This window comes from Mus caroli, chromosome 10 (genome assembly GCF_900094665.2).
Source record: "Mus caroli chromosome 10, CAROLI_EIJ_v1.1, whole genome shotgun sequence".
In the NCBI taxonomy this organism is placed as follows: Eukaryota; Metazoa; Chordata; class Mammalia; order Rodentia; family Muridae; genus Mus; species Mus caroli.
This window is the reverse complement of record NC_034579.1, coordinates 63,683,746-63,710,504: the sequence shown is the minus strand read 5'-3', so window position 1 is coordinate 63,710,504 and position 26,759 is coordinate 63,683,746. Positions and strand designations below refer to the sequence as shown.

The window sequence follows — 26,759 nt, the reverse complement described above, 5'->3', positions numbered from 1 at the left end:
CCCTCCCTCTCCCCCTCCCCTACCCCCTTGCACAGCAACCAGAGCGGAGTGACACAGTGAAAACCTGTCTCTGTAAAATCAGAGAGCTAGGGACAGATCAGTGGTAGAGTCCTTGTCTGGGTGGCCCAGGCTTTGTGTTCAGGCCCCAAGACCACATGATAAGAACTCTACTCAACGGATACAGGCACATCAGACATCTCATTTCAATCTTTCAAGATGCATTTGGGAGAAGGCTTTGTTTCGCATCCTTAAGAACATGCTTTTCTAAAACTTAGTAAGATCTGCCATTTGTTTGCTATACTATTTTGAGAACCATAATATTCCTACAGAAAGTGCATGTGATGATATTTCAATACCATGACTCAGTGTATTTATCACACGAGGCTCTTAAAAAATTTGGGGTGCGCCGGGCAGTGGTGGCGCACGCCTTTAATCCCAGCACTTGAGAGGCAGAGGCAGGCAGATTTCTGAGTTCGAGGCCAGCCTGGTCTACAGAGTGAGTTCCAGGACAGCCAGCCAGGGCTACACAGAAAAACCCTGTCTCAAAAACAAAAAACAAAACAAAACAAAACAAAAAACAAAAAAATTTGGGGTGCATGAATTTGAAGTGAAAATATAAACAGCCTCCACCTTGGGTTTCTCAACAAGAAACACACTTTTCAGTTGGATAATTCTCTCATTTGAGAATACAATTTTAATTTTAAAAAATCCTCTAGAAATAATGAGAAATAGTAAGAGAAAAAATTTATAAAGTTTTTGTAACAAATACACATAAAGCAAGACTCTCCAGAAAAAGACTCGTGTACAGAGTCTATATCGTAATAAAACACACTCTACTAGAAACAAATCCAGAGAATCTCCTGCTTTTGAATACACATAAATTGAAACGTTAAAATATCACTCAAAGAGGAAAGCTGCATTGTGTTGTATCTGAAATTGAGACTGTTTTTCAATGGCTGGCCTGAATGAATATATGTGTCTTGTAACACATATCAAACCCAGCAAGGTCTCTGTGGTTTAACACTCGTTTTTTTCCAGTGGACGATGGAGTCATTTTTACCTACTGTAGTTTTCATGAGGTAGAGAACCATTAAAAAGGAAAGGAAACCAACACTACCCCAGTCATCAGGTCTAGGAAGCTGAGATCTTGGGGACAGCCCTTGGGTCCTAGGAAAAGAGTACAAACCCACAAGCAAATGGGTTTCTAACACTGTCTTCTGTCCATCCGCACCTCCTGCATAGCAAGGTAGTTAATAATTACCTATTCGGATGTTAACCTTCTCCCTGTTACAATTAAGCATTCAGTGGCCTGTGATGGAAATCCCCAAGGAAGGTAACTTACCTGGTTTGGACTCCAAAGCAGGCCCTGGTAACTGTCCAGCACACTAGGGATGGCTCAGAAAGCTCTTTGGAAAACTGCTAAAAGGCTTGCTCTTCCCTCGTACTAAATAAGAAACAACTAACACTAGGGCTACCTTAGGAGAGCCTAGCACAGGCAGCAAATGTAACTGTTAGCCAGCACACTTGTGCTAGCTAACACAAGCCTCCAACTGTTTCCCTCTGGAAGAAGTCTTAAGCCAGATGTGACAAGGCCCGCCATCTATCTCCTCGCCGGATGTCAGCATCTCCTCCCTGGACCACTGTTGATGATATCAGTTTCAAATTGTTCAGTGGTTTGTATTGAGGGGTGTCATCTCAGGTCTGGCACTTGTGCACCAAGTACAAAGTCCTCCTCAGGCATTCCACTGGAGCATGTCGCTTTGTTGTGATGCTCTGGGGTGTACCAGGCACTGTGTGCTAATGTTCCGGGAGGGGCTCCTCTCTCCATTCATGCTGCCTGGGTGCCCCCCCCCCAGGCTTCCCCTTCTACTCACCTCTCTCTATGATAATCATAAACAGCAGCTTATGATTCTTTTTTCTTTTTTACCTGACAAACTTCCAAAAAAAAAAAAGTAAAATGACTGGAAGAGTGTTAAGAGACTAAACCACGAACATAGCAGAAAGCACTCTATAGAAGCCTACCGGAGAAGAAAAGCTTGTCAACTGTCAAGCACCTGAAACTAAAATTATGATACAGCCAGCAATCTCCCACAAAGGATAATTATTTGAGAGAGAAGGCAGGCATCTGAACAAGCCCATTCAGCAATGACCACTTCTTCTCTACGTACAATAGCGAGGAAGAAGAAAGGACTCACATCGCATCAATGGATGACTAGGTGGGTGAGTGTAGGTTACTTCTGCAGTAGACACAGCCAAGAGTTACTCAAATGAACAAGGAGAACATAACCAGGACAAAACATCCCAAAGGCAAGAAGCTGAACTCAAGACCGGTTTTATTCACATGACATATCCAGAAAGGGTAACACTATGGAGAAAGGACACATAGTGCTGGTGGCTAGAGCCTGGGATGAAGGGAACCGGGCTCTGCTGTAGGCAAGTCTCGGGGAAAATGGTAGCTATAACTAGACAGTCATAGCTACACTTTGTGGATGAAGTGAAGGTACCTAAGTGGATCAGGTTAAAAGGGTGAAGACAGTGAGTCTTATGCCATTTGTCACAAGGAAAAAAAGTCAGAATGGATGTAAACAATACTCATATCATTCCCAAGGAGATATGATGGCTGACCTTCAGGTCAACTGGCCTGCACCTAGAATCACCAGAGTGTAACTGGAAGAAAACCCACCTCAAAATGTAGGGAGAGATGCTCAGACTAGACAAAGCCAGGGGCAAGAGCAGGAGAGCGGGTAAGTACGAGCAATCACATCTCTGCCTCTGCACATTCTTGTCCCCATCCCTTACCACTTCCCAGCCCAATGATGGATGATAGCCCTTAAAAACCATAAGCCAGGATAAACCAGCCCTTCCCTCAGTCAATCTTTGCTCTCAGGAACTTTGTCATAGCAGTAAGTAGCTTATACGGAGGACTTCCATGACAGGACCTACTGTTTTCGTCACTAACTAGGGTGTTCTCTCTCTTTTTTTTTTTTTTTTTTTTTTTTGGTTTTTCAAGACAGGATTTCTCTGTATAGCCCTGGCTGTAAATTTGCCTGCCTCTGCCTCCCAAGTGCTGGGATTAAAGGTGTGGCTTTTAGGTGTTCTTTGTACAACTACTTTAGGGCATATATGTTTAATTCCAAGATGTTTCTTCCTGTTGTTTATAGATATAACCATAGAATGGTAACTGAAGTTCTTCTTGAAAGGTAGAAAGATTAGCAAACATCCCTTGTTTTCTTTGCGCCTCGATGATAAAAATATCCAACTTCTAAGATGTGTTGGCACCTCTGTTAGAGACAATGCAACACCAGGGATGTCAGATGGGAATATTCTTCAGTACTTCCATCCACAAGCACACCGTGGCATCTTAAATCCCACCTACACTGGAACTATAACAGCTCAAATCCCACCTATTATCATAACATCTTAAATCCCACCTATTGCACTACTTTTCTCAATCTCTTTGGAAGAAAATTGTCTCTAAATATTTGCAAGGGCCAGGAAGATCCAGTGAACTTACATGTGAGGTGTTAGAAAATGAGGTTTCTGTCCAATGCCATCTAAGAAAATTCAATAAGAACTGTTCAGTTTTCTCAGACCTTAACTTATAGTCCTCGAATGTTGACAAAGTAATAATACCTCCTTTAACAGTCTGAAATAGGCGCCCCCCCCCACATGTGCCAGGTGCTCCTGGGGTTGGCGCAGGGTCACACGATTTGTAAATAAAGAAAGGGCAGTGGGGAATTACCCAGCGACTGATTTTCATCTCGGGTTCCACCGCCCTCCCTCTCCGTGTGGAGATTCCAGAGCACGCGAGAAACCCAAGATCCGAGCGCATCTTGCCTTGTATCCTTCCTTCTGACTAGTTAAACACAATACGAAGACAGAAGGCCAAAGTCTTGATTATTCAACACTGAAGTGTAAAATTCACATCTGGGACTAACTTACCAATTATTCTAAATCAGACACATATGACCAAAAGTCAATGTCATGCAAATATCTAATACTCAATCTGCCAATTTTGATGAGTATACAACTTCATATGTCTTAGAAATATGTCCCCACATCAGATTTTTCTCTAGAGATAACTGTAAATACACAGCTTTCTAAAACAATTTAAAAAAATTTTTTTAAAGAGATTGGAAGACAAATTTCTGATTTTCTTTTTTTTTTCTTTCTTTCTTTTTTTTTTTTTTGTTTTTTTTGTTTTGTTTTGTTTTGTTTGTTTTTTCGAGACAGGGTTTCTCTGTGTAGCCCTGGCTGTCCTGGAACTCACTTTGTAGACCAGACTGGCCTCGAACTCAGAAATCTGCCTGCCTCTGCCTCCTGAGTGCTGGGATTAAAGACATGCGCCACCATGCCGGGCTTCTGATTTTCTTATAAAGGAGGAAAGAAGCCAATGGAGCAAATTTATGTTACATAGTAGATCAAGCCATTCTGATTTATAGAGAAAACAAGATGGGGAGCTTATTAAAGTGGAAAGGGGGGCTGAGGAGCTGGCTCAGGACTTAAAGCATGCTGTACAAACAAGTGAACCAGAGTTCAGATCATTAGAACTCATACAAAAGCTGAGTAGTACCCTGCCTATAATTTTAGCCTCAAAAGGCAGAGGCAGGGAATCCACTAGCAAGCCCACTAGGGAAGCTAGCCATATCTTTGAGCTCTGGGTTTGATTGAGAAGCCCTGCCTCAAAGAATACAGTAGAAGAGCCATTCAGGAAGCCCCCTGTTGCCAACCTCAGGACTTCCCATGCATGCACCCCCCACACACACACAGAGAAACATACATGCATACAGGCACATCACACACATGCTCATGAGAAGGAGAAAATGGTAGAAAGGCTCAATGAATAAACAAAAGGGGTGAGAAGTTAAAAGTGTAGCCTCCATTCCTTCTAGACATACTTCTAACAGTGATGCCAAGATCTACCCTTTGCGCTGCCTACTTCTACCTGAGAACTAAGGGAGAAGTTTGCCATTAAACCCCCGGGGTGAGGGGGTGGGGAAGTAACTCCATTTCACAGACACACAGGCATGGAAAATTCCTGTAAATGTGACTGTCCTTGAACAGTTACGACCTGGAGACTCAAGAATTAAAGCTTGGGCGTATGAGTCTATCCTCTGCTCCTCCTAGCACAACATTCAGAGACGATGGGCTCTCAGCACAACTTCTGCTTCACAGACGTTCTGACGAGTCTTCACCTTGAAGGTGAAGAGCTTCAAAGGTGGCAGATAAATATAATCAGTACAGTGCATCTGTCTGTTTTCCAAAAACAAACAAACAAATAAGAAAAATTTCTAAATAAGCCTATAAGCCACTTACATAGGATATCTGAAATCAAAAGCTTTGTCATCAGGTGGGCTAGTGAGTAGAAATCTGTCAGAGACTAAACAACTAAGATTAACATTCTGTAGTTCTCAAACCAATAACATAGAGGACAGTATATTCCCAGCTGTGGTCAAGAGATACCCTAAAACAGGCAAATTCTGCTAATAGTGACAATTTCTCAGTTAAGGACTGGTGCACTAATGAAGGGTGCCAGTGTATTTAAAATGCATTGACATGCCTGGAGTTAACAACAGTCACCTTTCTTAAGACTTCCCGATGGCTGGAGTCCTAAAACTTGGTACTGCTCTTCTAGCTCCATAAACATTGTTTAACTTTTTTTCTAACTTAATGACACAGAGAACAGTTGTAGATATGAGCCTTGCTCAGTGGGTCAGAACAGGGAACTTCAAATATCTGTAGCCAAGCTGTTTCCTCCGCCTCCCCGTTAGTGGCAAACAACAGATTGAGAGACATAATCCCACTGGTAGCAAGACGCGATCCGTTTCATTTCTAGTCAACATCTTTGAAAAGAAGTAGCATAGGAACTGGGAAATAAGAGCTGCAGAGCTTTTGCTTTTTAGAAAAAACCTTGATGCTGTTGGGAAATATTGATTTGGATACACTTATTGGATTCACTTACCTACCTGTAATTACACACAAAATCTCTCCCACAAATATTAAGAGGACCATGGCTCAATGCCTGTGTTTTTGCTGCCCTCTTTACAGGAAAGAGGAGTGGCCAAGAGAAAATGGTAAGAGCCCAGAGAGCTTTCCACTTTGTAAAATGCCAATTCTCTAGTGCTGAAATCACTGCGCACAAAGAAAAAAGAAATTTGCATCATGCAAATAAGGGAGCGGGGATTAGGCAACACTCTCAGGCAAATGACACAGAATCCAAGCTTTACTCAAAGCATCACTTTGGTTTGCTCCAACTGCTTAACTTTTCATTAAACACAAGCAAAATGCTTGTGTTAAATATGACAAAGATGCCCTGAGCAGGGACACTCATGACCTATCGCAGTGAAAATTCCAGAAGCTATACATCCACCCTTTGAGAAAGCAACCATGAATAAGCATCATCACAGGGTCTCAGTTTCTGGTGTGTGTACTTAGTTGCGCTTTGGTTTTACTGAGTAGACTCCACTCCAAGAGCCAATTAATTGCCAAGTGGAGGCCCGAGGACTATGAGTTTCTGCAGGGAAGTCCCTGCTGCACTTGGCCTATGGTGGCGAACAGTGAGTAGACTAGGACACAAAGCACCAAGGTAAAGGCCCGCCCACCATCCAGGCATCCTCAGAAGCTCATGAGATGCTCTCCTACTCAGGTGTCAGGTATCCCCCAACTGACGCCTGGGAAGAGGAGGCTTTGCCTTCCAAATCCTGATGATCCTGCTTAAACCCCAAGAGGAAGAAATTAATTTTTTCACGGTAGGAAGAAATCCTCAAGGTTCTCGCCAACAGGGAGAGTCACGGAGGTTAAGTGCTGTCCTTCCTCCAAATATCCCAGTCTTTTCAAGCACTCCCTTCCTCTTGACATGTCATCTGTTGACAAGTGGCCAACTTCCTCTGGTGATGGGGCTCATGCAACCATTCAAGGGCACCTTCTCAATTAGGTCTTTCTTAAGTTACACCAACCCACTAAGTTGTCCCTTCTGTGAGCCCCAATCTTGTTCCCTTTTTAGCAGTTGATGCTGTCTTATGTGTATGTTCATGTGTATAGATATACATGTGTTCTTGTGTGTACAGGTATGTATATGTGTGTGCATGCATGTGATGGAATGTGTATGTGTCGGTCGGAGGTCAACCTTGGATGTTACTCCTCGGGTGTTATCCACACACACCTCTTTATTTTTATTTATTTATTTATTTATTTGTAAAAAGAGGGTCTCTCAATGGCCAGAAAGGCTGGCTAGCAAAACCTGGGACCCAGCTGTCACCCTTTCCCCATGATGAAATTATAGCCATAAAAACCACATCCAGGTTGTTAAATAGGTTCTAGACATCCAATTTAGGTCCTCTTGGTTGTGCTACCAACACTTCACCAATGAGCCACTTCCCCAGGCCCTTATTTTTGTAAATTAGCTTATCACTACTTGTCTAATTTGCATGTTCATTTCCTGTCTTTCCCCCTATGTGTTCCTTATACCTAGCATAGTAATTTACTTGAAGAATAATTGTTGAGAGTGGTTAGCACAAAGGCGAACCAAACAATACACTAGGTCTATCAAAGAGCTTCTCACTGTGAGACCTTTACTTAAGAATTGCACAGTGGAAACAGCAGACAAACAGCTTTCGGGTGTCTGAGTTAAGACAAGCCAGTTGAAAGTGAAGCACAGAGCTGTCCACCACAGCAGCCTGTTCACATACATTCTGAGCATCATGTTAGATTCGCCTCTTGTGCTAAAGGTGACTCGGAGTTTTTAAGGTGGCCCTGTCCATTGGCATCTGTCAAGACATAATGAATGCAACTTACAGCAGTGTGCCTTGTTCATGTTATTCCTCTGAAATGGGAGGTCCCACTGGGTTTCAATGGCTGCATTGGCAAATTAATAGAGAAACAAGGAATGGAATGAAACTCGCAGATTTGGCGTCCTTAACAGAGCCACAGAATGTCACCTCCTCACTGATGTCTCATACAAAGAAACACAGAATAAAAACTAAAAAGAAAAAAAAAAATCAAGTTGTGTGAAAAACAGGAAACTTCATCTAAACCATAACAGAAAATGCCATTATGTGTAGTAATTATGGAAAATTAATTAACCTGCATTAGATTAACATGATTTTTTTGGCAAATATGTCCAATGATTCAGTCAAACAGTAACTTCCTCTTAATGTCTGCATCTTTTCTTTCAGGAAATATGTATCAAGTTATGTAGGATGACCTCAAGAAATGGCAATAAATAAATAAAAAAATGTGAGAAATCTCAAAACCTTGGCTGGCAAGATGGCTCAGTGTGTACAAACAATTGCTGCTCAAGTCTGATGGCCTGAGGTGGGGGCCCCAGAGCTCACAGGAAACGCCAAAGAGGAGGCATGCATCTATAATCAAGCACTGCTATAGGAAGATCGGAGACAGGGACAGGAGAATCATCCAGAAGGTCGTGGGCCAACTAGCCTGGAGTCCATGAACTGGCAGAAACAAGAGAGACCCTGCTTCAAAAGAAGCTAAAGGAGAAAGCCAACTCTCAAAGGCTACCCTCTGACCTCTGCATGTGTATGCTGTGCGACACATGCACCAGAAAAAAATTACGTGTGGGCACGTATTCGTGCACACAGACATAGACACACACACACTAATATTTTCAAATAAAAAAAAATTCAGAATGGTACTTAGGGCAATTTTTCTTACTATTAGCATTTTATTATCTTGAAAAGGCCAAACTTTATAATATCATCTTCACAACTGACCCATCCAAATGTTCTGACTTATTATCAAGCAAAGAACAGTCTATTAGAACATTTGCAGGGAAAAAAAAAAAGTTCCTATAAGACTGAATTCAGTTGCTTCATGGACCTCTGACACGGTGTCTGGTACCAGAGTACAACTTTGTTGGCATGTACCAAGGAAACAGCCACACTCGTTTGTTACCTGTCCCACGTCCAGAGCTCTATAGAGCTCTACTACACACTCACTGAAGCACTTGCAAGCTCTTGAGTACAGAGCTTTTCAGATCTTTAGCGAGGACATGCAGAGAGTATACATGTCCCCACACATGTCTTAGCGCAGCATAAGCAAAATATTTCCACAGGAAAACACACAAGTATTCACACTATGTAGGATAAACATGGACTATAAATAGCTTCACATAAGGTCAGATTGGGTTTTGCTACTAAATGAGTTCAGGTCAGGTCAGAATTTGCTACCAAGTTCAAGGAAAAGAAATTCCTTTCTGTCTTCTGGCTTTTCCAGATGTGGAGAAGCACCTGTGAGCCTGCATTGCACCAGGCTAAAGCTTATACACATTCTCTTCCCCAAGCTTCTATGCATGAAATAACCTATACAAAGTTTCTTCTGTTTTCTTTTTTAAAATTAATAAGAAAAAAATCTCCAGAGGGGGAAAACACTCACTTCAGTTTTGGATTTTGAAAAAGGTAGTGACTATGCTGAGGACTTAATATTTTGTAAAATTCTGTAAAAAAAAAAAAAAAAAAAAAATTACTATAGACGAAGAGAACATAGACACCTATGTACCCAGAAAAATCGCTCTCTAGGTGAAAGCACTTGTGGTAGATGTCTGGAAATCTGACTTGAATTCTGAGAATCTACAAAAAGGTGGAAAGAGAGAACCAAGCCCACCACGTGCCCTTTGACCTCCCATGATTGCTTTGGCACATGGGCCCTTCCCCATTGGGTCCACCCCATCCCACCCGACATGGGATGAGGATCAAGTAAAATAAACAAACTCAAATGTTAAGTTCAACACGATACCAGCATAAATCAAAGACCGGAATAAAAGGAGTCCAAATGCCTGCTTCCCGGATATGGGCTGGTAAGACACAGAATCATCTTTAGTGTTTATTAACCGTGGCATTATCGGCATTTGTCAAGGTATGATGAACAAAGAAGGTTACTAGGAAGTGAAGAACAACAAAAATTAAAACAATAAAAGTAAAAACCATCGTCAGGAGTGCACATGGCTAAGTAGAAGGGCCATGAATAGTTCTTCCAGTAAATGGAACATCTCTTCCGGTGGATGGAACGCCTCTTCCGGTGGATGGAACTTCTCTAACGGTGAATGGAACGCCTTTTCCGGTGCATGTACCACCTCTTCCAGCTGATGATAGATACCTGGTCCCTGCAGTCCAACAAAGCACTGAACCCCAGATTGCGCTCAGCAAGCCATTTCGCAAATCACCACTCTCACCAAACAAAAGCCTTTCAGAGGTGACTCGTCCGACAAGGAGCAGAGAATAAACGAGGCAGTATCCAAACACGGGGGTGGAAATGAAAGTTCAATGCAACTGCTCAGGGCATGGCGGTCTCCCCTACTCTCAGTAAACAGCATAGAGCCTTCCAGACACATGACCACAGGCCTGGAGCAGAAACTCCATAATGCTAGCGCCATTAACAACAAGGGAACCTCACCTGACACGGACACTCTCCGCTTTCCTCCAAAAAGGCATTGGCATTTGAGCACATGGTTGGGTCTCATCAGAGAAGAAAGAAAAATACCTCTCACAGATAATGTATTCAGCCGGTTGCAATTGGAGAAATAAAGAGTGAGGGAAGGGGTAGAGGGAGCCATAAAAAAACTTAAATACAGCAAGTTACATGGCGTTCACAGAATGGAAAAGTAACTGAACTAAAAGAATGAGAAATCCCATTCTGAAGTTCTAGAAAAAAACAAACCCACTCACTGGAATGGTCTTTATTAGCTCACAGATCTGTAACTATGTACTTGTTTTTCTCCAATTTGACATAGAAATCAATAAAACACTCAAATGGGAGCTGGAGAAATGGTTCAGTGGTTAAGAGTACTGATTGCTCCTCCGAAGGTCCTGAGTTCAAATCCCAGCAACCACATGGTGGCTCACAACCATCCATAATGAGATTCGACACCCTCTTCTGGTGTGTATGAAGACAACTACAGTGTACTTATTTATAATGATAAATAAATCTAAAAGAAAGAAGGAAAAAGAAAGAAAGAAAGAAAGAAAGAAAGAAAGAAAGAAAGAAAGAAAGAAAGAAAGAAAGAAAGAGAGAAACAGCCATGTGCTAAATGAGAGACTTTGTCTTGGTTAGTGTCTATTGCTTCGATAAAACACCACAACCAAAAAGCAAGTTGGGGAGAAAATGGTTTATTTAGCTTACACTTCATATCACTGAAGTGTATCACTTCATATCAATGAAGTTCATCATTGAAGGAAGTCAGGGCAAGAACTCAAACAGGGCAGGAACCTGGAGGTAGAAGCTGACGCAGAGGCCATGGAGGGGCACTGCTCATTGGATTGCTCCCCATGGCTTGTTCAGCCTGCTTTCTTATAGGACTCAAGATAACCAGCCCAAGAATGGCATCACCTACAATGGGCTGGGCCCTCACCCTTTGATCACTAATTAAGAAAATGCCCTATGGCTGGATCTTAAGGAGGCATTTTCTCAACTGAGATTCCCTCTGTTCGGATGACTCTGGTTTGTGTGCCACTATGGCTGGATCTTAAGGAGGCATTTTCTCAACTGAGATTCCCTCTGTTCGGATGACTCTGGTTTGTGTGCCAAGTTGACAAACGATTAGACAGCGCAGACCTGGTTGGGGTATCTAACCAAAATAACGGTTTACCTGCTTTTAGACTATAACCTAAGTTTCATCCCAAGAATTCACATTAAAAACAAAAACGAACAAAGAGTCATGTGTGCTGTCCTTTCTGCCACTGTCATACCTGGCCACAATCCATCCCTGGGATCCTTCTTCCAAACACATAAGCAAAGGCTTACATCCCTAAGGACACCAGGACTTTCCAAACCTTTCCTTGCCTTGCATTGTCTCTGGAAGGTTCTTACCACATTCATTTAGGAAACATGCAATTTCCTAAGACCTATCTAGACTAGTCCTTTCTCCTTTCCCATCTCTCCTTTCCTAACCTCCTCCCCCAACTAGAATTTGCTACTCCACCTTTCTGCCTCCAGACAACCTGTATCCACTTGTCTTTGGCACCCATAATACCGGCCTTCATCTCTACTCCGGACCACATCTGCTCAGTGAAGCACGTGTGAACAGACAGAACATCATCACCATTGTGTGTCCTGTGACACGGACCTAAGGCTGGAACCCTGATCGCACATTTCCACGTGGGTGCTGTTGTGGACTGAATTTCATCCCATCTACTACCCAAATTGTGGAAATAGAGTTCTCAAGAGATGGTTGTAGTTAAACGTGATCACGGGGTGATATCGTGGACCAGCAGTACTGCTGGTCTTATTATAGAGGAAGACAGGGGGCTAACCAGGGACATAGCCTTAGGGAGAGGGTGAGTGAGCATCCTAAGAAGTCTGCAGGTTGGAAAGATTCAGAAGTTGACTGAATGGCACCTGGCCTCAGATTTCCAGCAGAGAGAACCCTGAGAGGGTAAAGTTCATCAAAGCCATGCTACCGGGATGCTCTTTTGTTATGTCACCCTGCACAGTGGCCTACAGGAATACCCAGAAAGCACAGTCATGAAATGTCACTTTGTGTATCCTCCCTATGGTGGCTTCGTTCAACCAAACCAGCCTGGCATTTTTTTTTTTTTACAGTAAGGCAGAAAGAATGCTTGCCTGGTAGGCATTTCCTCTCCCAGGCAAGCCTGAAATCCCCCCATGGAGATGGCTTAGTTGCTGTCATTCAGTCACTCTAGAAAATATGATCCCATCGATGATCTTTTCTTCTGCTTCTGGAACCTCTGATTGCTATGCTATCTGACTGTTCTTCCTGCAAGACTTGCCCGTTACAAGCAGAAGATGAGTACTTGGGGGCTCCTGAGTATTAGTAAACTCTTCCTCCCTTACTAGAAGAAGGAGAGATAAAGATCTTTGGTAAACAGTACATATGTATGCATACACACACACACACACACACACACACACACACACACACCCTCTTCAAGGTCAACAGAATACAGGCATTATTAGTGAAAGGAATTGTCTTTATTAGACAATTTATTATTAGAGAACGGAAATAATTGATTGGCTCTGTTACACTGGTGCTGCCTTCTCGCTATTAAATACACCTCATGAGACAGTGTGAATCCAAACGCCCTAAGCTTGCTGGCTGAGCTGAACACCATCCACAGCAGCACAAAATCTTCACAGCCATTTTGCCATGTACTTCCCTCTATGCACAGATGTAACTTCATCCACAGATGGGTTTAATATAAGAATGGAGGCCCGTGTAACAGCATCCTTGAGTACTGAAAGGGTTTGAGAGGAGGTTGGGCAACACCACAGAGAGGGTGGGGCGAACAGCTCATCTGAGATGTTGCATGTGGCCACACCCACCGCTACTGCAGTGCAGGTCACTTGGGCCACTCAGATGCCTCCTGAGCTACTCCTGAGCTCTGATTTAAAAGCCAAACATAATTTCTTTTCTTTTTTTTAAAAAGTATATTCCATTTCATTCTCAACCACCTAGTTTAAAATTAATGCATATTCTCTTAAAATGTAAATATTTGCTGATTTAAAGACACGATTTACTTTCAAACCAATAGTAAAAGATAATATGTCTGAGCTGGAAAATATGAGACAAGGTTTCCTAATGGAAGAGCTGTTTGGTTTTTTTGTGGCTCTTCTAAGCTCCTAGAGAGAAGTTACTTATTTAGCGCCAACTGCATACCAAGCGGCTGTGATGAACATCAGAGAGTCCATGTGCCTAAGAACACCGGACTCTAACACTAACTTGAATGCAGTGGCAGAAGAGGGGGGTGGACCATTCCCCAAGGACCTGCTCTCTGCATACCAAGGTGAATCAAGGGATGGGACACTTGACCTTCAAGGATGCATGGGATAACACTAAACCACTCGATACTGAGAGGATCTCTTGGTGGCAAGGATAGGCGTGAGAAGAAAATGGTTTAGCTTGGGGATGGGGTAGGGGAAGATGCTGGTAAGAACTCCACTGTCCTTCATAGGAATGAAAGACAAAACATTGGCACACGGGTGCAGTATTTTGAAGGACTGGAGTCTGGTGGTCTGGAATTTGGAGTCCACTGAGCCACAACACAGACTTTAGAAGGTGGGGGGTGGGGGGAGGCAATGGAGGCTTTGGTCAAGAACATGGAGGCAGTAGGCAGGACCCTGTGGCATCGAGTGGGAAGGGCTCATGGCTGTCTAACGCATTGTGCGCTGCACCACACAGTATCACCTCATGGGAGACATGAGATAATGCCGGAAAAAAATTTCAAGGGGAAATCGGGGAGAAAAAAAAAAAAAGAATCAGGTCCGAAGAGTCCACGTGATTTACAGCCACCCCAAGACGCTGTTCATTTTCACCTAGATTGGGCTGTCAGGCTTCATGTGTCCGCCTGGGCTCTCTGTGACACTCTGTGTTCAGAATCGTGGTGGAGCCTGTCAGGCACTTAAGGCGATACAGCTCAGAAACATGAGCAGAGCTGACAGTCTGCCTTGAGAATGGCCACCCCTCGGCTAGGCATTAAGCAAATCATTTGTGCTGTGCAGCTGCGACCCGCTCCCTGGGGAAATCACACTTGCACCTTTTCAGATACCATCAAGCCCTGTGGAGCCAAGGTCCAAGAGGGGAGGGCTGACTTCAAACCAATCTGTACAGCTTCACTTCGTAGGGTATTGAACGGCTGCCCAAGAATGTTGGCATGTCCCCGAACATGCCTCAGCTGAGCCTGCCAGTAGCAACTCCTTTAAAGTATGTCTTATTCAGAGGAACCTTTTTCATAAATAGTAAGTAGGCTATGAGCATTTTTGAAATGCTTGATCGATTCAAGCAGGGGTTGCAATCTTTCATGTTCTCTACTGTACCCAATCATTCCCTGGGCGTCCACTGGCTGAGCATACATCACATTGGGAGGCAAGGAATCATTTTAAAGAGACATCAGCAGATATATCAGACCTGGGCATTAAAGCATAAAAATCTAAGAATTCGAACTGAAGACGCAGAGAGCCCATCACCCATCCTCCTTCAACAGCCATGAGCTACAGTCCTGTTTCAAGGGACCTGTTTTTCTTTGTTCCAGATGAATCTAGCCTTGCCTCTGGTGGCACACCTTAAATCTGAGACAGTTTATGAGCCACAGTGGGTTAAAAAATCACAGCCCTGCATCTGAAAATCACCTTTCTTTCCCATTTCAAAATGAACGGAAAAGTTCAGGGTACATCTTAGGATGACACGCGCATTCGTGAAAACCAGAATGAATCTACAGGTTTGCTGCAATCCTCCGCCGCTCTTTTGACAAAACCTCAAACCGCGTGGAAAGCAGAATTAATCCCATAAACTGAATGGATCCTGGAGACATATGGCTGACAGGCAGCAGGGCTGAATGCAGACCCGAGATTTGTCCGCCATCAAAGGAATCGATAATTAAAATGGAGCTCACCTCCATGCTGGGTTTTTTTTTTTAAAGTCTAACTACAGGTTTCCCCAAGTTTGCCTAAAATATACATTAAAGCTTAGCATCCATATCATAAGAATATTCATTAGTAATTGTACCCTACCGATCACAAGCATGGGGAAAATTCAAAAGGTAGGGGAAACACACCCACTCACATAATTAGGACATATGTTTACTTAATGTTCCTTTCATTGCTGTAAGAGAGAACACTAGCTCAGCAAGTCCAAATCACAATGTTTTAACTGTTTCAATATTGTAGCCATGGACCCCAGTCGAGGTGTTTGCCAGCAACCCAGAACACACCCCAATAACAGGGGAGAAAAAAAACCAAAAGCATTCTTGCTTCTAGTGGCTTCTTTCTCGGGCTAAAGACAAACCTATGGAAAAGGCAGCCTCCAGATCACCTCCCGGGGAGCCGGGAGAACAATGAGAAAACATGTTGATCCTGCCTCTTACCTTTTTCCCTTTCCTCTTCCTATGAGCAGGCTTGGCGGGTTTCTCCTTTGGCTCCTCACTCATCTTTCCTTGAGATCAGGGGAGTTGAGACGAGACAGGAGATCACCTTCCGTGTTCCCACATCCAAACCCACGACAAAGAGTCACAGCATTGAGACCAAAGTCCATTTAGGGAACTCCCCAGGCAGAGCGGCTGCTTCAAGCCAGCCCTGGCTGCTGTCACGGGCAACTCAGCTCGCCTCGGGGAGAAACTGGGTGTTCTCTCCAGCAAAAGCCCCGGTTATTCCTCCAAAGAAAAATCAATATTCCAACCCTTTGTTTTCTTCCTTTCTTTCTTCTTTCCTTTTCTTCCTTTCTCTCTCTCTCTCTCTTTTTATTTGTTTGTTTGTTTTTTTGTTTTTTTTTTTTTAGCCAGTCGTTACCCCGAGATAAGATCTTGACAACATTTCAGGGCTTGCTTCTCCACGGTGATTCTAGCTTGGAAATGGTGAGAGAGAGAAAGGGGGAGGCATGCGTGCGTGTGCACTGCACACACACACACACACATACACAGGAATAAGCTAGACTGCTGACGAGTCTCTGAAGCGTCCCAGGGGCTGGCTCACTGCAGTTTGCAAGCTGGGAAGCCAAGCCGAATGTAAATGCTCTGAGATCAAGCCTCCAGAGGACACATGTGTTGAAAGCATTGGGTATACCCAGGAGGCAGCAGTGGGGGTGGTAACGAAAGATCGGGTTACTGGTTCGTGAAAGCACACACACACACACACACACACACACACACACACACACACACACACACATTCTCTCTCTCTCTCTCTCTCTCTCTCTTTCTCTCCCCCTCCCCCAACCCCATGATAAAAACAATAAAGAGACCTGTTACTACAGAACACAAAACTGGATTCTTACCCAGTGAGGTGGTTTTTGTTGTTGTTGTTGTTTGTTTGTTTTGTTTTAAAATGTAATTAGCAAAAAAATAAAATAAAAAAAAAATAAAATTTGCAGATTGCCTAACCAAAGCTATAGCCTTCTAATGAAGAATCCGTCACACAGAGCCCATACCTAAGTTGCCAGGACCACATTCAAGCTTTGGTCTCCTTTCATGAATATATCAAACCAATCATGAAAAGGAGCCCTCCAGAATATTCAAGAAATCCAAAAGTTTCAGCCCCTGGCTTTTTCTGTGCCAGAAACACCCTGTGCCCCTGAATAAGGCACTCAGACCAGTGCAGGTCTCTGGCCACATTACAGCCACCACAGGGGTCCCCAAGCACACAGAGGCACACACTCCTGCTCTGTGCCACCAAGATTTTGAGAGGTCTCTGGGTGACTTCACTCCTTTGTGGAAAGTCTCCGAGATGGTCCACACATCGGAACACTGCTGATTTACTGCCGGGTGTGGTCACTTAAGCATCTTTGGAAAGTGTTATGAATCCATTCTTGTTAGGAAGGAATAAGGTTCTGGGTGTCCCCTCCCCCCACTCTCACCCCAGATCACCTCTAAGATGGAAGCAGGTCCCTTGAGCTGAAACACACACACACACACACACACACACACACACACACACACGTACACTAGGAAGGGAGGAACGAGCGGGAATCCAGAGAGGAGGCTGGCTCAGGGAAGTGGATTTTAATTAATATGATCAAAGACATACAGGAGCGTAAATGAGACCCAAAAGGCCAGTTTTGAGTGAGGTACATGGAGCTATTTAATACTGGAGACATAATGCTAAAATACTGAAGCCAAAATCACCATTTCTCATCTACCATTTAAGCAGGGTTGTATCTATGTTCAACAAATCTGGACTCCCCAAGCGCCACCCCCCTAAAAACAAGTGAGCATGAGGGCAGCTTGAGATAGCTCTGTCATGGACACCAGGGTTACAAGTGCATGCTCCAGCGACCCATGGAGAGCCTGCGCACTGTGGGTTATTTAATGGTTGTTCTGAGGCTGCGCATTACAAACAGTAAACCACCACTCAAAGGCTGGCAGGGAGCATTGATGGCTGTTGCCCCACCCCTCTGTGACCTGGGGGTTCCTTCAGCTTTGAGCAGCTGCTAACCTGTCTCTCCCGGTTTCTGCTGCTGTTCTGGGATGTTTCTCTGGCAGAGTAATAAAAGGTAGAAAAACCATTAACACAGTAGGATGGTTCCTTCAAGTTCTTCATTAATTCAGTGCTTGTTCATCTTCAGGACCGGGCAGTCTGGGGAATGATTGTAACGTCCCTGGGTTGATCTGTCCCTGACTGCAGTGAGATGAGCCTGGGCTTATTTGCATTATGCTCTGGGGGAGAAACTATGAAGTCAGTGCTTTGTATGCATTCTCCATAAACTGAACTATCCATGCAGGTAAAGTCAAGTCTGAATATCCCATTTAAATCCTCAACTCTTCACTTGCCAAGCCACAGAGATAACCCACCTGCCCTGTCACTTTACCAGAGTACTACTGACATTTAAAAAAGAATTTTTTTTAGAAACTTATTTTATGTGTACGAATGTTTTACTTGAATGTGTACCACATGCATGCAGTGCATAAGATGGCCAGAAGAGGGCGCCAGATCCCCCCTCTCAAACTAGAGTTATTACAGGTTGGGACCCACCATGTGGGTGCTGGAAATTGAACCCAGGTCCTCTGGAAGAACAGTCGGTGCTCTTAACTGCTGAGTCATCTCTTCAACACCTTCCCTTCCAAGAAAAGTCTTTGTTTATGACTATGTCCTGAGTGTAGGATTAGAGAAAGAATGGAAAGAAGAGGGTATCGGGAGCCACTGATGAGGTGGTCCACAGATAAACAAACACTGCCTGCCGGGCTCCCAACTCTACCAATGCTGTGAGATCTTTGAGCAGGAGCATTTCACCAAGTGGGGCAGCAATGTAACACTCAGGATGGGGATTTATTCTTCTCTTTAGGCTTGCACTGATGTCCCATTTTTTTTCTGTTATTTGCTACCCTTTGAAGGGTTCCATTAAAGAGACTTATAAAAACCGTTTATCCCAGCATTGCAAAGATGCCCACACTAAGCTCTGTTATCAGGGGATCCTGGCAAAAAGGAGGTTGGTGGCTGTAATCTCTTGCTTTCCCTTTACTGTGCAGCAAAATGGATGCTTTAATGACCGATGAAAAGAATTCACCTTGATGAGATCATTCTTTCACAATAAACATTTTAAAATTCAAAAACAAACAAACAAACAACCCCAGAGCCTAGAATTTATTCTGCTCACTCCAGGACAAATGCTGTGTTTTCTTTTATATAAAAGGCGGGGAGGGAGGCAAAGAGGGACTTCAGGGAGGGAGAGAACGGAAAGAGACAATATTGGAATTTATATAAAATGAAAGCAGCTTGGAGGAGTAGTTGGTGGATGGACAGAGACCACCAAGCGAGGGCAGGAGGGTGTGTGCATAAATTAGAACAAAGTACAATGCCACAATATGTATCCCAATACCACGATAAATGGTATACTAACTTACAAAATTAATTTTAAAATATTTTAAATTAGTCTGTTTACATACAAGCATGTAAATAAGAGACTATTAATTATTAAGATGTATAAAATTTAAAAAAAACCACTAAAATGTCTGGTCAACAGGGCATAGCACAAGAATATGTTTGTGGAAAGTGTCAACCATGACATTTTAAAAACATAAAAGCGTATTCCAGTTGATGCAAAATTTAGGGGACGGATGGGATAGACTGTTTTTAGTTCAGTCCAGACTTTACTGTATTTGTTTATATACACAAGTCTTCTATCGCAAGTTTCTGTTCCCTCTGCTGATTGAAAAAAAAATATAGAAAGTGAAAAAAAAACCCAAAACAGACAAATAAAACAAAAACCCCAGGACCTCTTACCCTTTTACCATGACCTGGTAAAGTCATACGAGAGTCACTCTGCGGAGCAACCTCTCTTCCTAAGGAAAACCCCACAAGCCTAGCTTCCATAGCTTGAAGGTACCAGTGCAAGTATATAACCAGCTCTGACAGAGCATCCAATTCCCAGACGGGAACTGAAATGTGTCCAATTATTTAAGTAATAAGATGTCAGCGCCTTCAGTCCTGCTACAGGAAGTGGAGGCAACTCATTGTGAGATCCAGGCCCTTTCTCTGGAACCCGATATGTGCCACACATTTTTAAAAGGGGGGGGGGAGGATCAGCTAGGCGGTGGTGGCGCACGCCTTTAATCCCAGCACTTAGGAGGCAGAAGCAGGTGAATCTCTGAGTTCGAGGCCAGCCTGGTCTACACAGTAAGTTCCAGGATAGCCACAACTACATGGTCAGATCCTGTCTCCAAAAAAGCAAAACACAACAACAATAACATCTCCAAAAGTCTATACAGCTCTTGAGTGGGAGCCTTGGTTGAACACTCCGCCATGATTTTTTTTTTTTTCCTGACAATGTAAAACTCTCACCACTTGGGAGGCAGAGGCAGGTGGATTTCTGAGTTTGAGGCCAGCCTGGTCTACAGAGTGAGTTCCAGGACAGCCAGGGCTACACAGAGAACCCCTGTCTCGAAAAACAAAGCAAAACAAAGCAAACAAAAAAAGAAAGTGTATTAGGTATTTCATACCCTCATTTCTGATCACCTGCACAGCTATATAAATAATGAGGGCTTTAGTATACCCAAAGGCCTATGAATGCATTTTAAATTGTAATTGTTCTGAGTGAAAGGGTAATTTGATTGATCTAAAAACAGTCTACAGGTGATTACATATTCTAAAAAGGTTAAATGTGAACTACTTACCAATGGCAACCTCCTTTTTTTTTTTAAACTCCCAAATTAGAAAATTCTCCAGCCCTTAGAGAAGTTAAATATAACCTAAGAAGATGGTTTAAGCTATGTGCAATGAAATTATCCAAATGAAAAGCGAGACTCCAGGAGTTCACAGAGGAGGAAACACCACCCCATAGGCAGGCTGCTTACTTGTTCGGCACCGATTAAAGACCCGGCCATCAGGTATTTGATACCAATCTGAGACGGTTCTATTTTTAAAATAAGTAACTCTCATAAGAGGACACGGAGGCCGGTCAACTCTCCTGGAACTGCTCTATTTTTAAAATGAAAGTCGCTTACCATGGGGAAAGCACGGGCAGGTTATCAGCAAACAATTTTTTTTCAAGTTATCTTCTACATAAAATTCTACGGAAAACTAACCCAGTAGTTTCCTGGCCAAGGCTCAAGTGCCAAAAGACAAAAAATAAAAAACAATAAAATAGAATTAAAAAAGCAAAACAACTTCTTTTTGCCATTCGGGAGACATACCCGAATGGTCTAACTCGTTTTATTTCTCTGACCAGGCCGTTGGGGATTTCTGCTGTGGGCTGGTGAACTGACATGACACACTTGCTAAATCTTGGAAACAACATGCTTTAACATTCTTCATTATTCTTCAACATCAAAAATACCTAGGGACTTCAAGATAAAACGGGCTGTTTTCCTGGAAGCCCTGGAATCTGACCTCTGATCTCTGACCTTCCGGGGTCACCCAGCCAGTTCCTTGTAGAGCTTTACTCCACACTAGACTCTCCCGGAGCTTAAAGTGAAACTGCCCTGAGATCAGATTCCTTTGCTACTGGTTAAACAAGCTGGACCTCCTTACACATTCCCCCCTCCCGCCCCACTCCCTCCCTCCCTTCCTTATTGTATTTTTGAGACAAGCTTTCAGGAGTCCAGGGGGGCCTTGAACATACTTTGTAGCCAAGGATGGTGGACATTTAGTGATGGTTCTTCCGGTACAGCTGAGAGAACCCTCTCTGTGGGGTGTTGGCATAGACTGTGCCCCACATTGTGTGAAACCACAGGTGGAACAGGTACAGTCAGTGGAATTTTGCTTTTCATCTTTACCTTAGGCTAGTGATGATTTGGGGGTTATCTCTGGCACAACCACTGTTTATCCCACTGGGTAAGAAGAAGCCCGCTACCACAATTTTTGAGCCAAAGTTGAAGCAAGCTTTTATTAAAAATATTGACCGGGTTCATGAATACTTAAGAGATCTATACCCAGTATTCCCAAAGCATGTTGCCAAATGAGGCAGGAACTTATAAAGGCAAAACCCATGCTGGCTACATAGTTCCCATTTTCGTCCAATCAGGAACGAGCGTACATCCTGCAGTACTTCCTGCCTAAGCACCTTCTGGCTACCACAGAGTGTGATCAAGCCCATCCTGGGCAGTTGAAGGACCCATGCTTGTTTACAGAGTGAAAACATCTGGCTTGTTGTCTTATACGAACAGGCTCCAGCATCCCAGAACACTATCTCCTCGGGCAGGTGGGGCTTACAGGACGGAGGCATTTTTGTCTCATAGATGTCTTAGGCACAGTAATTTAAACTTAAAACGTAGTGCTAACCATCACACCACCACCATGTTTCCTTCCTCTATCTGCCCAACACTTCCAAAGAGAAGCTGGGACCCACAGCCAGCAGACAACAGTGGAAACAGTGTAACCTATACGTCAAAGACACATAATAACTAGCCTGTTTTTCCTTGTGCCCTGCAAACAGCTCAGGAAATACACTTTCCTTTGAAGTCCTTGATGCTTCTCATTGCAAAATGACACACTGACGTTTGCACATCTGCTTGTATGCCTGAAGATTCAGGCAGGTATAGACAGGAAATAAAACACTGAGTCCAGCTTGCTGTCTAATACATGCATGCTCTGCCACGTATCTAACGAGCATCTACGCTACAGCTTCTAAGACCCAGCTTAGTTGTAAGCACTGTTTTCTCTTGAATATGGCTTAATGTCCCTGTCCCATTTCTATGTGTGTTGGAAGTTTCGGGCAGGTGTGTACGTAGCAGGACTTTCCTGTTTTCCTGGGTCTCTTTTCTTTCCTGATTGTTCAGCCTTGTGTCCATTAAAGTATAACGATATAATCCAAGTGGATTAGTAAAACAGGGAGAGACAGGCGTTCAAAGAGGCTAGCTAGCAAGTGGGCGGACTCCTTTTTGATACTTCCTTCCCTGAAACTCTACCGGTGTGGCTGTCTAGGGCGGGGTAATTTTCTTTCACTAGACTAACAATTCTCTTTAGAGGCCAGGGATATTGGCAGGACTCTTCACACATGAGGGACTGGTGAATCACGCCTTTGATCTTCCCCAAATCCCTGTGTTTTACTTAGCAACAGCAAGGATCCTAAATGATTTTAGACGGAGCTACCGAGACCCGTTCTGAAGAGAGCGTCTTGGTTGTCAAAGTATCCTAACAGTACCAACATGCAAATGAACCAGAAGTATGGTTGCTTCTATTTGGCCCACACCCAAGTGGGATTAGTGGGCTCTGCTGCATTGTCTTTTGATGTTATAGAAAACTTTCATGAAAATCAAATAGTTATAGCTCTACCGCATCCAAAGGAGCAGTTCTCAACTGCCCATAGTTCAGGTCACGTATTATTTCTGATGCCCCTCTTCTAACAGCTGCTGAAATAAAAGAGACTGGAAAAGAAATCACACCCTTAAAACCAATTTAAACCGTATTTCACAGAATCTTACAACTCTATATTACAGTTGGTGTGAATACAATTAAGAATTCCATGTCATAACCTGAATACCCGGAACCTATTATTTGCTACTGCTTTGGAATACATTATTTCATCTCACTCATCTGACTGGGTCCAGTTGGGTCAGGGACCAAGACAAATCCAGAAGTGATGTAATGATCAAAATAAGCATATATTGAATTGCTTGGGAACCTGCCAGCCATGCCCAACAGAAACAAATAAGTCAGTGAATTAGCCTGCAAATTACAGATCTTCACTCCCCTTCTGTCTTAGTCAGGGTTCCTATTGCTGCACAAAACATCATGACCAAGAAGCAAGATGGGGAAGAAAGGGTTTATTCATCTTACACTTCCATATTGCTGTTCATCACCAAAGTAAGTCAGGACTGGAACTCACAAGGGGCACAAACCTGGAGGCAGGAGCTGATGCAGAGCCCTTGGAGGGTGCTGCTTACTGGCTTGCTTCCCCTGCCTTGCTCAGCTTGCTTTCTTATAGAACCCAGGATTAAAATGCCTTACAGCTGGATCTCATGGAGGCATTTCCTCAAGGGAGGCTCCTCTCTCTGTGATAACTCCAGCTTCTTCTTCAAACCCAGTCCCTCAGTCTTATACCTATCTGAATGGCTAAGATCAATAAAACAAATGACAGCTCACATCGGTGAGGATACGGAGTAAGGGACACACGGGAGACGCTTCATCCAGGGCTGTTGAGACTGGGAGCTTGGACAGCCATTATGTAAAGAGACATGGCAGTTCCTCAGGAACGCAGGGACTGATCTACCTCAAAATCCAGCTCTACCACTCTTGGGCATCCACCCAAAGGACGTTTCATCCTTCCACTGAGTTGGTTACTTGTTTACGCATCTTCATTGCAGCTCCTTGTCATAGCCAGAAATTGAGGTATATTTACACAATGGAGTATTCTCAGCCGTCAAAAAAAAAAAAAAAAAAGAAACCATAAGTTTGCAGGTAAATGGATGAGACTAGAAAAAAATAAATAATCCTGAGTGAGGTAAACCAGACCTTGAAAAATATGGTATGTATTAGTTTATGGGTGGATATTAGCTGTTGAGTCAATGGTGAGCAAGCTACAATCTACAGAATCACTGAGGTTAGCAATAAAGTATGGTACTAGGGTGGGAAAGGTAGCTCTCCCTAGAGAAGGGGATTAGAACAGATATGTATGGATGAACAGTGGGGATCTGCATAGGAGGATCAAATCAGGATGGAAAGGGGAGAGGGATGAGAGAGTGAATACAGGAATAGACAGCTAGAATCAATGGCGCTTTGAGGCATAGTATGGAAACCAAATACCGAAGCTTCCTAAATATATACATCTATGAAGATAAGCTAAAGAAATCGCCAAATAATAGAAGGAACATAGCCCCAACTGGACATCTCTTGTCACCAAATGAAGCTTCCAGTACCAGGATTGGCTAACATTGAATTGTGCTGTTGCTCAAAGGGGTTCCCATAGGAACCTCCAAACAACCCAGGCTGTTGCCAAGACTATAGTTTGTTCTCCACAAACTGAAGGCAAGGCCCTGCTACTGAAGGTCACAGGGACACAACTCAGTGAAGTGCAGAAATAGAGCTGGCGCCTCCATAAAGCCTGCATCCCTACATGCTAGCATCTTTGGTCCAGGAAGGTTCTCTGCTGGCAACCACAGGAAAAAGGCAAACACCAACTCAGCTACAAACCCTTCGATCTACAATGGTGACCTGCCTAAAAGGTGAGCTAACACAATAGTGTCATAAAGGCTTTGGTCCTAACCAACCAAGATCTGATTTGACTTAAGGTCCACTCCACCAGAAAGAACCCATACTTGATGCTTCTAGTTTAAGGTTCTTGATCAGGAACCTTAAACTAGACAGGCCAAGGACCTACTACTGTTCACTAAAAGAATATAACAATAAGATTATAATATAACAATATAACATATAAGATTCCTCCTAAAACCTTTCCACTTTCCACACAGATGAGTGCCTTGCTCAGCCATCATAAAAGATGCTTTCTTCCACTGCAGATGGGCAAATACAGAGACCCACAGGCAGGTGTGAGCTATTAAACAGAAACTGAGATACTTTGTAACACTTAACCCTAAACAGGAAGTCTCCATCAAATCCCTCCTCTCATGATTCAGGGAACACGGCAAAAGGGGAGGCAGAAAGAGTCTAAGAGCCAAACAGGATGAAGGACACCAGGGAAACGAGGCCCTTTAGATCAACAGGATTGTCAAACATATGAATCCACAGGGACTGAGGCAGCATGCACTGGGCCTCGTGCGTCTTTGCCAGATGGGGTCCTGAAGCCGAGAGGAGAAGTGGACACGCGCGCCATCCCTAACCCAGGTGCTATCCTCTGTTGGTTAACGACTGGCAAGGGATGAGTTACCTTTCCTCAGAGGGAAGCTCACCAGGGGAGCAAAGCATTCTTAATGGTAGACCCCATGCCCAGCAGTAAGTGGTCAAAAGGAAAGGACTTCAGTGAGTCCTTGGAGGCTCCCTGTGTTAGGTATGTGTCAGGCCTCTCTGTCTGTCTCTGTCTCTGTCTCTCTGTCTCAGTCTCTCTTTCCCTATAGGTCAGTTGTGTATATATATTTTGGCTTGCAGGTTTGTATTTTCATGGGGTTCTCGAGTGTCACGTGTCACTTACATAAGTGAACGTCTGAGTCTCTGTTTCTTGTGCTTTTTCATGGGGCCTTTTCCTTCTGTTTGTTTTGTACTACTCTGGTTTATTAGTTTTTGTTTTATCTTATTAGTATTATATTAGTTACATTCCCTTAGAAGCCTGCTCGTTTTCTCCTAAGAGACAGAAAGGGGTGGATTTGGATGGAAGGGGAGGCAGGGGGGAACTAGGAGGAAGAGTAAAGGGAGGGGAAACCGTAATCAGGGTCTATTAAATGAACAAAAAAAATATTTAAAAGACAAGGAGAAAATAAGCCTAGGAAGAAAGTAAACACACTTTTAAGATGTTGCCATAACTTTATAATGATCGCCTCCAACCACTGTGAGAATTAATAATTACATACATCAGTAACTCCCTTGGATGGGGCTTTGCCTAGCTTGGGCCCCAGCATCATCTGGAATCTCAGTGTTCAGTGTGGCAATACTGTCATGTTAGGACAGGTTTGGTGACAGGCGGGTCAGTTGCCTAGCACAGCTCTCATGACCCCATTCCAGACGGGCTGCTCCAGCCATCAAGTCTCCTTCCACACTCGTGCAGTATCTGCAGAGGCCAGAAGAGGGCAGAGGCTCTCCTGGAGCTGTCAGTTTTGAGCCCCTGGGAGGTGGGTGCTGGGATTCGAACCCTGGTCCTCTGTAAATACAAATGTTCTTAACTGCTGAGCCATCCTGATAGCCCTTAATGCTGAATTTTAAAAAAAGATTTATTTATTTATTTATTTATTTATTTATTTATTTAATGTATATGAGTA

General features: G+C 43.5%; 1 protein-coding gene across 7 annotated transcripts in view; it reads right to left on the bottom strand.

Annotated features, from left to right (window-relative positions):
* Positions 1 to 26,759, bottom strand: part of Ank3 (ankyrin 3) — a 620,582-nt gene that overhangs the window by 466,834 nt on the left and 126,989 nt on the right. For 4 of the 7 annotated variants that reach the window (XM_029482226.1, XM_029482228.1, XM_029482229.1 and 1 more), the window contains exon 1: positions 15,831 to 16,472. The exons of 1 other annotated variant lie outside the window; for it this stretch is intronic. In XM_029482226.1, coding sequence (XP_029338086.1) covers positions 15,831 to 15,893 — 63 coding nt within the window. In that variant the 5' untranslated portion in view covers positions 15,894 to 16,472. Of the gene's footprint in view, positions 1 to 15,830; positions 16,473 to 26,759 lie in introns of those variants that run through there. 2 more of the 7 variants (XM_029482231.1, XM_021174444.2) reach the window with 2 other exon arrangements.